Source organism: Choristoneura fumiferana, chromosome 26 (genome assembly GCF_025370935.1).
Source record: "Choristoneura fumiferana chromosome 26, NRCan_CFum_1, whole genome shotgun sequence".
Classification (NCBI taxonomy): Eukaryota; Metazoa; Arthropoda; class Insecta; order Lepidoptera; family Tortricidae; genus Choristoneura; species Choristoneura fumiferana.
In genome coordinates this window covers 8,958,921-8,973,008 of record NC_133497.1, presented here as the reverse complement: position 1 = coordinate 8,973,008, position 14,088 = coordinate 8,958,921, and the positions used below count along the sequence as shown (strand labels likewise).

The 14,088-nt window shown below is 39.9% G+C and overlaps 3 protein-coding genes and 1 long non-coding RNA gene across 4 annotated transcripts in view; 1 reads left to right on the top strand and 3 right to left on the bottom strand.

Annotated features, from left to right (window-relative positions):
* Positions 1-14,088, bottom strand: part of LOC141442721 (uncharacterized) — a gene marked incomplete in the record, with an annotated part of 109,419 nt that overhangs the window by 11,291 nt on the left and 84,040 nt on the right.
* Positions 2,961-5,748, bottom strand: LOC141442792 (uncharacterized). The gene is made up of 2 exons (XM_074107912.1): positions 4,505-5,748; positions 2,961-3,439 (listed from the first exon to the last, which is right to left on the bottom strand). The coding sequence occupies exons 1-2, from the start codon at positions 4,737-4,739 to the stop codon at positions 3,120-3,122; spliced, it is 555 nt and encodes a 184-aa protein (XP_073964013.1). The 5' UTR covers positions 4,740-5,748; the 3' UTR covers positions 2,961-3,119.
* On the bottom strand, positions 6,129-13,049 carry LOC141442763 (uncharacterized). Its single transcript, XM_074107863.1, has 3 exons — positions 12,647-13,049; positions 11,947-12,141; positions 6,129-7,677 (listed from the first exon to the last, which is right to left on the bottom strand). The coding sequence occupies exons 1-3, from the start codon at positions 12,879-12,881 to the stop codon at positions 6,854-6,856; spliced, it is 1,254 nt and encodes a 417-aa protein (XP_073963964.1). The 5' UTR covers positions 12,882-13,049; the 3' UTR covers positions 6,129-6,853.
* On the top strand, positions 11,131-11,489 carry LOC141442813 (uncharacterized). Its single transcript, XR_012452970.1, has 2 exons — positions 11,131-11,163; positions 11,213-11,489. It is a non-coding gene; the product is annotated as an uncharacterized lncRNA (long non-coding RNA).

The window sequence follows — 14,088 nt, the reverse complement described above, 5'->3', positions numbered from 1 at the left end:
ATTTCTTACACTGGCAATAATTTTAATGATTGTCAGTGTCACTGGCGGTTTCTTTGAACAATAACAAAAAATGCCCAAAATTATTAGTAGTATCGTAGTCAACAACGGATCATTGTAAATAATGTTTACTTATAATAAACTACTAAAAAAAATAAAAAAAAATGAACTTTCTAGGTATATCGGAGTCATCGATTACGTGAATTACGAAAGAAGTTCGTTCCTTCTCAGGTTTTAGGTCGCCAAAGAAAAGAAATCATTGTTCCGACTTTAACTATCCTACTAATCCTACTTATCCTACTTATTATATCCATACTAATATTATAAATGCGAAAGTGTGTGTTTGTGTGTATGTTTGTCCGTCTTTCACGTCGAAACGGAGCGACGGCTCGACGTGATTTTTGGCATAGAGATAGTTTATGGGGCAGAGAGTGACATAGGCTACTTTTTATCCCGGAAAAATGCACAGTTCCCGAGGGATCAGCGCGCGATAACCGAATTCCACGCGGGCGAAGCCGCGGGCAAAAGCTAGTATAAATATATGTGTGTGTGTGCGTGTGTGTATATTCTAAATCTAATACCCTTAAACGAGCAATTCTTGTGTATATATATATGTACATCCATACTAATATTATAAATGCGAAAGTGTGTTTGTGGGTTTGTGTGTTTGTCCGTCTTTCACGTCGAAACGGAGCGATGGATCGACGTGTTTTTTTTATGTGGAGATAGTTGATGGTCCGGAGAGTGACTTGCAACTTTTTGTCTCTTCCTAACCCCCCCCCCCTAAAATAGGGGGTGGAAGTTTGTATGGAGCTTTCCGCAGTTTTTAAGGTAGAAAGCCAAACATTGGCATGCGGACTCTTTGATACTAACAAAAAATACGTGCATCAATTTTTTTTTGGAAATCTGCTCCCAACCCCCTAAAAAGGGGGTGAAAGTTTGTATGGGACTTTCTTCAGTTTTCAAGGTAGAGATCTGAAAATTGATATACGGACTCTTTGTAATCTTGCGTCAAGATTTTTTTTTAAATCTCCCCCTAACCCCCTAAAAAAAAATATTTAAACATACAAACTAAACTGTGTTACCCGCGGATTCCGATAGATGGCGCTACTAGGTTGTTAAAACATGCTAACTATGTTTTCTTAATATGTACTTCAACATATTTAAAATGCGATAGATGGCGCTACTAGGTTGTTAAAACACGCTAATGATGCGTTTTCTTATTCTGTACTTTGGTCCCGGCCACAGGGCGGCCACGCCATACAAAATACGCGTTCTTGAATCTACATAGGCACGACGACGTCTGTACACGCGTCAATGTGTGCGTAAGACACACAGGGCTGACTATCGCAAAACCCTAGTACTATAGGGTATGGAGGTATGGCTTAGATGCACCTTAGATGTGTAAATAAATGTAATCGTTAATCATATATTTTTATTTAAACCTACTTAAAATGTGTCTGTCTATGTATTTAAGCATTATTATTTTAAATTACTTACAATAGATATATGACTACAAACTTGAACGAATTATTCAGTACCTAATTAGTTATTTCATGTATTAATCGCGATACTTTTAGAAAGCATTATTTATTTACAAAAGGAAGTAGGCAGGGTAGGAAGGAACTTCAATTTCTCGCGCGCCCACTGACAAGTTGGCGCTTGCTCGCGGACTCACGGCCACCGAGCCGAGCAATGAACTGCCGGCGCGCGGATTTCAAGGAAAATTATGTGACTTTGTACGAGCGACAAATTAAGAATATGATTGATTTTCGAGTTTTTAGGAAATAAATGAATGTTTTATAAATTAAGGTTTATTGTTTTAATCATTTGAGACCTTATTAATTAAAGATTACTTACACAAAAATATAACCTTTTAAAGGATTTGTCTCTGAACGTTCGATTGTTAAATCGTATGTACTATGTAGTTATTGCTCCCGAACTTAGTGCCGTGCGACGGTGCGACCGACATACATCGCGTTGCGCGCCCGACTGCTTTCCTGCGGTTTTCCTGCAATCTGCGCTTGAGGGGTGGGGTAACTCGAACCGGTGCGGGGCGGGCGGAGCGTGGCCATTCTGTACGCCAGTACTATTATATATTCTGTGGTCCGGGCATCTGTCCGCTCTACACTCTTAGCGCATACGCTACCTATACACTCAGACTTAGACGGTGATTACCTACTGTACCTGTTCATTTTGGCTATCTATTCGTGTTTGATTTTGAGATTTGATTTGGTTTCATCTCGCAACTTCGATTTCTTGCAACTTATTAACTGCTAGCGATCTCGCAATACTATCAAACGCGTGCTACTGCAAGCTCGCTTTACAAGTAGTTAGTAAGTTTAGTCAATAAGTTCTAAAAAATCGGCGTTGTCACTACTCTCCTCTGTCACAACTTCACAACGATATAAACAGTATTGTTCGGTATACGCAAGTACATCTATAATAATATAATAAAAACGTATCTAATGAAGTTATTTATCAGAATGCGAATTTATTATACTCTTAAATTCAACAATAACGCTTCTCGCACATCCCAGAAGAGGCCGCTCCGTAACTAATTTGTAGGTAACAAATATACGTAGTGATGTAGCCAAATAAAACCGTTTAGAACATAATACGTTTTGTGGTTTATTAAAATAACGTAAATTGCATTATTATTAAACACTACTTATCATCCATCTTATAAATCTCTGCTAATCCTTTCCCTACTTTAAATTTCATGTGACATTATCAAACGCACCATTGAATTGCTGAAGTGACAGTTTTCACGAGTTCCTTCACCGCAAAGCTCGTGGTAAATTTCCAATTCGGCACATGAATTGGCAAAACTCAAGGTGCGAGCCGGGGTTTGAATACTCTGTTTGATATACTATAGGTAAAACCTACCACCACGGCTTGTGGGCAGCTTTCATACCACCACGGCTGCTAGCCAACGGCTTCCTAGGCCAATGCAGGGGGTCGAGATGCTGTATTGAAGTGATAGGTGATTATTCTGTGGCGTCCAAACGATAGCGCGACCTACCTTGCCTGGTGGCGCCATCTGTTGGTCGCCCGCGCAAGTTGGACTTAGACGTTCCGTGCGTCGCGGTACTGCTAGCGTTATCTGGCGGTGTATGGCGTTACCAAACTACTTTGCTAGTGACATGAACAGGGATCACAACAGAGACGTCTCTGACTCTGCTGTCCTCCAAGCCGCAGTGCACTGGGGTCGGCCTGCGTCGTGTCTGACTATAAGTTAACTCACAATAACAACTGCTCAGGTCTCCTACTGGAAGTCGCTCCAGCCTGACGTAACAATTCTTAAGCCCATGCTGCTGCTCCGTGCTCCTGTTGCAGCCAGGTCCTTCCCTGCGGCAGGTGGTGGTGCACTCCAGCGCAGCGTCAGCGCCACCCTCTGTCTTTGGCTTGCATGGATCCTTCTCCATACTGCTCAAGCCATCTGCCAAGATTCATTTAAAAAAAATTAATACTAACATATATACTATACATCTATGGTTTATGTCAATCCAAATTATATAAAGTGTAAACAAACCAATTTTAACAAAATTTGTTTTGTCTGTTTCGTCTTGTTATTGTCAGTGCACCGTCCATAACCACTGGTATTTGTTTTAGGTTTCCTGTCTGCTCCTCCCCCCGAAATCAAAATTATTTAAACCAAACAGTCTCCTCATGTGTGTAATAAACATCTAGATGAAGGACACGAATTATAGATAAATGTATTATTGATTTGATCCAGTGGGTGTTTATACAAGAATTTAGATGAAATCGGTTTGTTTACACTTTCAATAAATTGGATAGACATAACATATAATAAGCGACATTTATTTACTTACGTTAAAAATAAAAAGTAGTTATTGCTTTTATAATTGAATAAACAGTCCTTGATATTAAATCAAGTATTATAAATAACAAAAAAGACAAAAATACTTTGATCTATTCAATTAATAAATTAATCAATTTACTAAGCAGATAAATGATTTTGCACTAGGTTATAGGTTTTCACATCACTAAATGTCTATGGTCGGGTAAATGGCGTCTTTGTTTAAAACCATACTATGACATTGGGGCTTTCAAGAAAAGGCCTTATACTTTCTTAAAAGGTGGGCAACGGACCAATGACTCACTTTGCGTAGTTGGTACTCATGGGCAGTGGTGTTCATTTCCCATCAGATGACCCGCTTGCTCATCTGCCTCCTTCTCACAATAAAATATATGTACCTACTATCAAATGAAATCATTTCTAACACAAACAGACAAGCAACCGTTCTGGTTATATATCTATCTTTAACTTTAGAAATAATACTAATATGCACTGAATTATATTTCCTAACAGGATATGAGAGGGAGGCAAACAGGCATGCGGTCGTCTGATGGAAAAGGATCACCACCGCACATGGGTACCAACCACGCAAGGGAAGCTAACCTACAATGACCGATTGCCATTAAACAAAAAAAAATATGGAGGAGAGTCATTGGTCTGTTACAATCTAATTGCGAAGCTTACTTTGCATTGAAAAAGCGATGTCCTGCTGCTCAATCAGCTCAGGTCCAATTACTAATTCATATTTAATCTCGTGGCCGGCGTACAAGCCTTCTGCCAAGGCCGCCTCGCTCACGCCGCACTCGCCCCACTCGGGCTCCTCCTTCACCATCACAGGCTCGCACTCCGCAGTCGAGCTGTATGCCCGCGCCGACTGGTCCGCGTCGGAAGCACGACGGTGGCAGGCGGACGACTCCATAATCACAAATACCTATGTGCGATGTGATGTGACTATTTCTTGCGCGGTTACTATAAAAATGTATTTTCTAATATTTCAAGAAGAACGTTTTATCTTCAACTGTGTATTTACTTCAAGATTTTGATTAAAAATACAAGCAACTGTGAAGTAACCAAACATTTGTTTGACACAGTGTTGCCAGTTGCCGGAATACAAAAAGCGGGAGCTGCGCTTTCAAAACGCGGATTTTTAAATTAAAATGCGGATTCGCGGAATACGTTTATGGATTTTTTTGGCACGTTGAAAAGCCGAAGAAAAATCATAGTACAACTTGTGTTTCCGCTGCACCGAAAGCGTTCGGCTGTTTCGTTCGTTCGATGTTTTGAATTTACCAACTTTTTCCACGAGCAAGTGGTACCATTTAAAAGTTGTTCGTGTATATTTAAAAAAAAAGTGGATCCGCGTTAGCTTAACGCGGATAGCGGGGCCAGTGGCAAAAATGTGAGGTAAAAAAAAGCGGAAAAGCGGGGTATCTAGCAACACTGGTTTGACATTTGATAAACAAACAGCTGTTTTTTTTAAATTAATTCTCAACTACTGCGTTTAGTTTTTCTCATTTGCAAAATTCTTAACTATGTTGGCTAATGAATAGGAAAATTAAAATAAGCCATCAGGAACGCTTTGATAAAAATATCAATAATGTTAAGTTAGTTATCGTCTTTGTGAGATAGGATAGCCTTGGGATAGCCCGTTTGAAAAAAAATTACTACACGATCCATTCTCATCCCGCGGACTCCATCCGAGGAGTCTGCACTGCAGCAGGGATTGTTAACGTTACCAAATTCACACTATAAGTAACATTACATAACGGTAAAATCATAAAAATATCCAGTACCGGTATTAAAATATAACGTTAATTGAAAACTGAACATTATAGTATCGTTACTTTTACCAGTAAATTCTTAGATTATATATTTACTTAGATACACAGTCCCGAAGAAAACTTTCTAACAATATCGCATCCTTTTTTCTCATTTTCGAGCCGGTATTCACACTTTTTTTACACAGCATTTAGCCATTGTTGACACAAGCGACATCTCTTGTCCGGTTAGTTCCGATGGGGTGCTGAAAGTTTCTCGATGAGGGCTACAGCATAGATATCACTAGTGTCGCTGCTTAAGTGAGTGAGCTTCCCCCCGTTGTATTTTTTCTGTATTTTCTTCCATAAAAACCTTCTCCTGATTGTAACAAACACAACAAAAAAAGAATTAGCGAAATCGGACCAGTCGTTCCCGAGTTTTGCGCTTAGCAACACATTTTATGATTTATTTTTATTTATATAGATCTACTTTTCTGTATTTTACTTTTTATAACTATTATAAAAACCTAAACTTAAGAATGAAAGAAAAATAAAGATAATAATAATAAAATCATTTATTGCCACTGAAAATAAGATAGGTTACACAATCAAATAAAAAAAACATATGCAAATGGCAATGGGCTCAGGCTCAGCGTCAGCATAAGCTGCGAGCAAAGGAAATTTGCAGCGCTGACTAATAACAAAAATACTCCAAAAAACTATCTTAATAAAAGAATAAAACTTAAGTAAAACTTGAAAATTAGCATTCATTACAAAGATACACCAGATCAGGCATGCCCGGATTTTATCGTGGACAGTCTTTACCTAGTTAGTACCGAACCGAGCGCTATAGCCACGTTACGGAATCCAAACGGGAGCGAATAGAGCGGGCGGCGCGGCGCAGCACTTGACCAGCGACCGGAATGCGCGGCGCGGCACTGCGTAGTTTTGTCTTGCGAAGATTGGTTAGCGGTTCGGTTGTTTGCTACACATATCACACCCAACTGTTTCTCACCCGTGTGTGTCCGCATATATGACCAGTCAATTGACGTCGTGATGTAAACCATTTTTTTATGGCAAACGAGCAGACGGATCGCCTGATGGTAAGCGATTACCGTCGCCCATGGACACCTGCTACACCAGAAGAGTCACTAGTGCGTTGCCAGCCTTTAAGGACTTTATTTGCTACATATATCGCACTTGTACGGTTTCTCATCAGTGTGTATTCGTGTATGCTCTATCAACGTCGATTTCCGTAAACACCGACTCTTAAATATTATATATCGCAGCTATACGGTTTCTCACCTGTGTGTATCCGCGTATTATGTTCAGTTAAATCAGCTTTATCTGCAAACTGTTTGCCGCACACACTGCATCTGAACGGTTTCTCACGCGTGTGTGTACGCATATGAACAGTCAATTGACGTCCTGTTTTAAACCGTTTGCTACATATATGGCACCTGTATGGTTTCTCATTAGTATGTATTCGTACATGCTCTATCAACGCCGATTTCCGTAGAAACCGTGTCTTACATATATCGCAACTGTGCGGTTTCTCACCTGTGTGTGTCTGTACATGACCTGTCAACGTCGATTTAAGTTTAAACCGTTTCTTACATATATCACAACCATACGGTCTCTCACCTGTGTGTAACCGCGTATGTCTAATAAAATTAGTTTTATCTGCAAACTGTTTGCCGCACACACCGCAACTGAACGGTCTCTCACCCGTGTGTGTACGCATATGATCAGTCAATTTACAACCCGATGTAAGCTGTTTGCAACATATCTCGCACCTGTATAGTTTCTCATCAGTGTGTCGTCGTGTATGAACCGTCAACGACCTTTTTTGTGTAAACTGTTTGTTGCACACATCGCAACTATATGGTGTCTCACCAGTGTGTATTCTTTTGTGGTCAGTCAATATAAAATGACTAGTAAACTGTTTATGACATATGTCGCAACTGTGTGGTTTCAGTCCTGTGTGCGTATGTTGGCGGGTGTATAAATCAGACTGGGCGCGTGTACCCTCCGTCGCGGGCCCGGCCTCGCCTGCTGGCTCCAGCTTGCAGGCATCCTCCTCTACTATCCTCAGCATACCTGCAAGAAAGTATTCATCATACCATCATCATCATTCTAAATTCTCCTAAATTCAACAAGAAAATTCATTTCTAATAGAATTCATTAGTTCCAGATTGCAATGGCGGATTAGCTACATAGCAAGAGTAGCAAATGCTACGGGCCCAGCTCAACTAGGGGCCCCGCGCACCAACGTTTCCCGATAGTTAAAAATACAATACAATACAATACAATTACTCTTTATTGTACACCAGAAATAGAAAGCGATACAGTGAACAGGTACACAGAGAAAATTACAAGGTAAGCAATAGGCTGCCTTATCGACTAAAAAATATATATATTAATTTTGATAGAAGCGTGAAATAATGATCTTTATAGATTCACCACACCGATGTGTTCAGAGGTGTAACGGATGTGGTTTTATCGGAACCGAAAGCGGAGCCAGATGTTTTCAATTTACTTTATTGGAAATAAAAGTTAGATTAAATTGAGAGGTATATTAACGAGCACAGTACTTTATACGCTTAAAACTAGTAACACACACACACGGGATAAAAAAATACATTTTTTAGTTCTTTACCTCAAAAGCATAAATTCCTTGTAGCGATTCACCGAATCGCATTTCAACTCGGTAGTATATTTAATTATACCTGAGGTTGTGTCACAATCGTTTATTTTTTAGTCGCTATTACTTTTAGTCGCATTTCACCTCGCTCGTGTTGAACTTAGTGTCCATCCATCCATCCCAGCCTATATACGTCCCACTGCTGGGCACAGGCCTCCTCTCAGAACAAGAGGGCTTGGGCCATAGTTCCCACGCGGGCCCAGTGACACACACCATTGAATTGCTTCGCAGGTTTGTGCAGGTTTCCTCACGATGTTTTCCTTCACCGTAAAGCTCGTGGTAAATTTCAAATGTAATTCCGCACATGAATTTCGAAAAACTCAGAGGTGCGAGCCGGGGTTTGAACCCACGATCCTCTGCTTGAGAGGCCATAGGTCAAACCACTCGGCCACCACGGCTAATAAACTGAACTTAGTGTATTTCAGTGCAAACATCAATGAGGGCTATCGCGAATGAATTCGCCGCTAGAGGCGCTAGTGTAGCGTGAGGTCTCCGAAATGTCAAATCTCATAGTTTTTGGGTGAGCTACGCGGGTTTATTTATAATTAGAATTATTTTGTGAATATTTTGCAATATCTGAAATTAATTATGGCAAATATGCGTTCCGGGGCAATGAATGTCTGTGTTTTGAGACAGTTTTGTCTTTCGGAAACCTTTGTCCTCCCTTTTTTCCGAACAAAACGGGGACTTTGCAACACTGTGGTATGCTCGATATTTTTATGGTACGGTTTTAAGGTGTATTAAATATGATTTTAATCTAAACTTTGTTTTCACGCCCGTAATAACAGACTTTGAAAGCCATACTTAAATACCTCACGCAACAGTGCGCCATCTAGTGAGACAAAAAACGATAGCCCTCATTAACTTGTCAAATTAGTTAGAGTCCCAAGCAAACATCGATCGCGGCGAAATGCGTCTAGCGTAAAATATTACACGAAAAATGAGATGCTACAAATTAATACTGTATTTGACAACTCCTGATTTTGCCATATCTTAATATTATTATGAAAAAGATATACAGATAGTGTTCACCGAAGAGAAAATTTAAATCGGTTGAAAATTGGATTTATAGTGGTTTTTTGAAAAATCTATATTCCTGTCTCTTTCTCAAACGCTTTTCTCTATGCAGCAAGTATGGCGGTACTGGCGTGTGACGTCACATGCCAGTATGTCTTTCTCTGTCTAATCTTGACTTTCAAACCTGTATAACTTTGTTATTTGTAAAGGTAGCTTAAAAATGTTTTTCTATTCGATAACAGGCATTGTGTAGTTTTAATTTATAAAACATATACAAAATAGTCAAATACCGTATTATACTAATGTAAAAAACTGCGCGAAATATTGCGTCAAGTACATGATTCTATTGTTTTTTTTAGTTCGACGTGAAATGCGATTCGGTGAATCGCTACAAGGAGTTAATGCTTTTGAGGTAAAGAACTAACAGATGAAAAAAGTCGTACTATAAGGGGGGAAAGCGGCGGGGGACGAAGTGAGTGATAACCACAATCGTAACGTTGTGGACAGTTTAATATAGATCTGTTCACTCACGAAGGTCCGCCCCTCCACATTTTATAATTGTAATTGTAAACGTATCCATACGACATGTCTATGTGTGCGTATCTCGAACGTGTCCTCAGTCGTATGCCGTCAGTCACGTACACTAAGACTAAGACAACGCGTAAGTACGAGGTTTACTCGTGCATATTGATAATTAGCTGTGGGTGGAGCCTTCGTGAGTGAACAATACAACCAAACTGATACAGTATTAAAGAGACACCCTACTTGCTCCAGAATATTCCGGGCCATATTGGCACAGTAAATATGTCGCAGTCGGATTGTATAATCCGCCGAATTACATTACGGCTAGCCGTTTTCAAAAATTCTTAATTAAACATTGATTAATTATATCTGCGATTATTTGTGCTATTGGCATGATTGTAAACTTCACAATTTTGATCGATACACCGCAAAGATCATAGGTTTCTTCTTCTTCACACTGACATTTGACCATTTGAACGATTCAATAGGCGGGTCAAATTTGATGAAATTTGTAGCAACCTGTTTGTATATTTGAGAAGAAATTGATCAATATTTTTGATACCTGTTTGGGATATCTTTACACAATTTACCCTCTTGAGTTAAATTTATATTATCATTTTTACGTTTCTTATAACCTGTTTCACCACTGATCGATCACATTCCAGGCTAAAGATATGTTTAAGGTTTTTGAAATAGGTTCTAAAAGATTCATTTTTGCCTGTTTTATTGTTTTTGCCCAGCAGTGGGACACTATACAGGCTACTTAAAAAAAAAATTGTATTTAGTGTTTAATTCAAATAACTTTTGGTGATAGGTAGGTATTGCCCACTGACTTAATCCATAAATTGTGTTAAATTGTTTTAAGATGACTCAGTTTATTTTATTTCTTAAGTAGTGTTTTTACGATGTAAGTTAACAACCCTAACGCTCCATTGGGGCATGGGTATTTATCTCAAAAAAATATGGCTATAGTCCGACAACTTCGTGCGCAACCCTCCTTAGGAATGAGACGCGGTGGCGGGGGCGAGGTAGCGGTGTACTGCCTTTTCGGCGAAATATGTTTCGCCAAATTTCACTTAGCAACCAATCTTTCGCCAGTTTCAATTGGCAAACAATTCGTTGGCATAACTTTACTCCGCATTTTTCTTATTACGCAACAATTTTATATTGCAAAATTTTACTTCATCACACTTTTATGTGGCAAATAATTATGTAGCAAATGATTGGCTTAGGCGAATAACAAATTGTCAAATAACATTTGGCCAATTTTTATATTGCCAGGTTTTACTTTAAAATTTGTGCGAGCAAGACGGCTCGGAGCAGAAGCGACTTGGATAGTTTAGGTTCAGAAGGCTAAGGCGGGAGCGAAGCGGAGCGTAGCTCCCGCCTTAGCCTTCGATGTTAGGTTTTTTTTTATAGCAGCCAGGATAACTGCCACTAGGAAAGTAGGTTGTATGCCATTCAATATGTTGCTAAGTTAAGGTATGCCAATCAATACGTTTGACCAAAACTTAAACGACATCTTAAAAAAAACCCAGGTAATAATTTGAATAATAATAATTTATCAAATGATTAGTTGGGAAATGATATCAGTGCGAAATGTTGAGTTGGGAAATAACATTTCGCCTAAATAAAAATATGGGATAAATAGTTTGGGAGCTAATAATTTGCTAAATAATTTTCGCCGAATCATTAGTAAACCCGAGGTAGCACGTCATGTCAGCGCGTGATTACACACGTAGATAAATTTGCCGAAGATATATCTTAAGGTAAGTAGTAGATGAGACCTAGAAGTAAGAACACAAAATAAGCGCTTAATTTAAAGTTTGTTTATCAAGAGAAGGAAATAGAAGACTGTTAAAACTGTTATTACTTTATAACAGAGATTACTACTGTGAAGTTTTTCGCTGTATGGCGCCATCTGTTGGTCGCCCGCGCAAGTTGGACTTTGGCTGTTCCGTGCGGGGCGGTACTGCTAGCGTTATTTGGCGGTATATGGCGTTACAAAACTAATTTGCTAGTGACATGAGCAGGGATCACAACAGAGACGTCTCTGGCTCTGCTGTCCTCCAAGCTGCAGTACACTGGGGTCGGCCTGCATCATGTAAGACTATAAGTTAACTCACAATAAACACTGCTCAGGTCTCCTACTGGAAGTCGCTCCAGCCTGACGTAACAATTCTTAAGCCCATGCTGCTGCTCCGTGCTCCTGTTGCAGCCAGGTCCTTCCCCGCAGCAGGTGGTGGTGCACTCGGGCGCGGCGTCAGCGCCACCCTCTATCTTTGGCTTGTATGGACCTTTCTCCATACTGCACCAGCCATCTGCCAAAATTCAATTGATAAAAATTTTTAATGCTAACATATATACATCTACTATGACGGGGCTTTCAAGAAAAGGGCTTATACTTTCTTAAAGGCCGGAAACGGACCAATGACTCTCCTTGAATAGTTGGTACTCATGGGCAGTGGTGTTCATTTCCCATCAGATGAATGAGCATCCCGCTTGCTCGCTCCTTCTCACAATAAAATATATGTACCTACTATCAAATGAAATCATTTCTAACACAAACAGACAAGCAACCGTTCTCTTCTCTCGGTCTTCAACTTTAGAAATAATACAAATGTGCACTGAATTATATTTCCTAACAGGATATGAGAGGGAGGCAAACGGGCATGCAGTTGTCTGATGGAAAAGGATCACCACCGCACATGGGTACCAACCACGCAAGGGAAGCTAACCTAAATCTACCGATTGCCATTAAGCACAAACTTATAGTTGAACTCAAGGAGAGTCATTGGTCTGTGACAATCTAATTGCGAAGCTTACTTTGCATTGAAAAAGCGATGTCCTGCTGCTCAATCAGCTCAGGTCCAATTACTAATTCTTCTTTGACCTCGTGGGTGGCGTACAAGACTTCTGCCACGGCCGCCTCGCTCACGTCGCACTCGCCCCACTCGGGCTCCACCTTCACCATCACAGGCTCGCACTTGACAGTCGCGCTGTATGCCCGCGCCGACTGGTCCGCGTCGGAAGCACCACGGCGGCAGGCGGACGACTCCATAATCACGAATATGTGCGATGTGATGTGACTATTTCATGTCGCGGTTACTTAAAAAATATATTTTCTAATATTTCAAGAATAACGTTTGAATTTAATTCAAGATTATGATTAAAAATACAACTTCAACTTCAACTTTTTATAAAAAATACAAGCAACTGTGAACTAACCAAAAACATTTGATTGACATTGGACAAACAGCTGAGCGAGCTGCTGGGCTACTCCGAAACACGAAACTCGAAGTTCGTGTCGTGCGGTCCCTCTGACACTTACACTGTTTGATACGAGAGCGAGAGGGACCGCACGACACGAACTTCGAGTTACGAGTTTCGTAGTAGCCTTGCTGATAGCTGATCATTTTTTTATAATTAATTCTCAACTACTGCGTTTAGTTGTTCTCATTTGCAAAACTCTTAACTATGTAATGAATACGAAAATTATAATAAGCCAGCAGGAACACTGATAAAAATATCAATAATGTCAAGTTAGTTATCGTCTCTATTCCAGGTACGCAACAAACTCGCTACTAAAATACAACCCCCGTTTAGAAAAACCTTTATTAACCGGTCAGACACATGTATACTTTGCTGCTGTCAGGTGTCATTGGCAGTAATGGTTGCTAACCTAAAGCGACCGGTTGCCATTAAGCAAAAAAGTTGAAGTTGAAGTAGTTATCGTCGTTGTGAGATAGCCCGTTTGAAAAAAAAACAAAACAATAATACTATATGATCCATTCTCACCCCGTGGACTCCATCCGAGGAGTCTGCAGGGCTACTACGAAACTCGACTCGAAGTTCGAGTCGTGCAATCTCCGACACCTTATACTATTTAATACGAGAGCGAGAGGGACGGTGCGAGATGATCTTCGAGTTTCGTAGTAGCCCTGCTGGGCTACTTTTAAATAATTCGTTTTTAATTTTTATTGCACTTTAAAGTTTATTCGAAGAAGCAATGTAAAGCAAAATGCTTGATGTTTTTAGCGTGACAGGCGACGTCAGTTAGGTACAAGCAGGATGGCGTACATTGACTACAGTATTTAATTTGTATGAAAAAAAGGAGAAATCCACAGACTCCATTATTTTTAAAAGTCGCTGAACTAATGTTTTAATTATTTGCTCGTATTACAGACCACACCCGGTATAATGTAATGTAATCTATCGCAGCGCTCATAGTGGCCAAAAGTAGAAATAATGTAGGATCTATCTGTCGT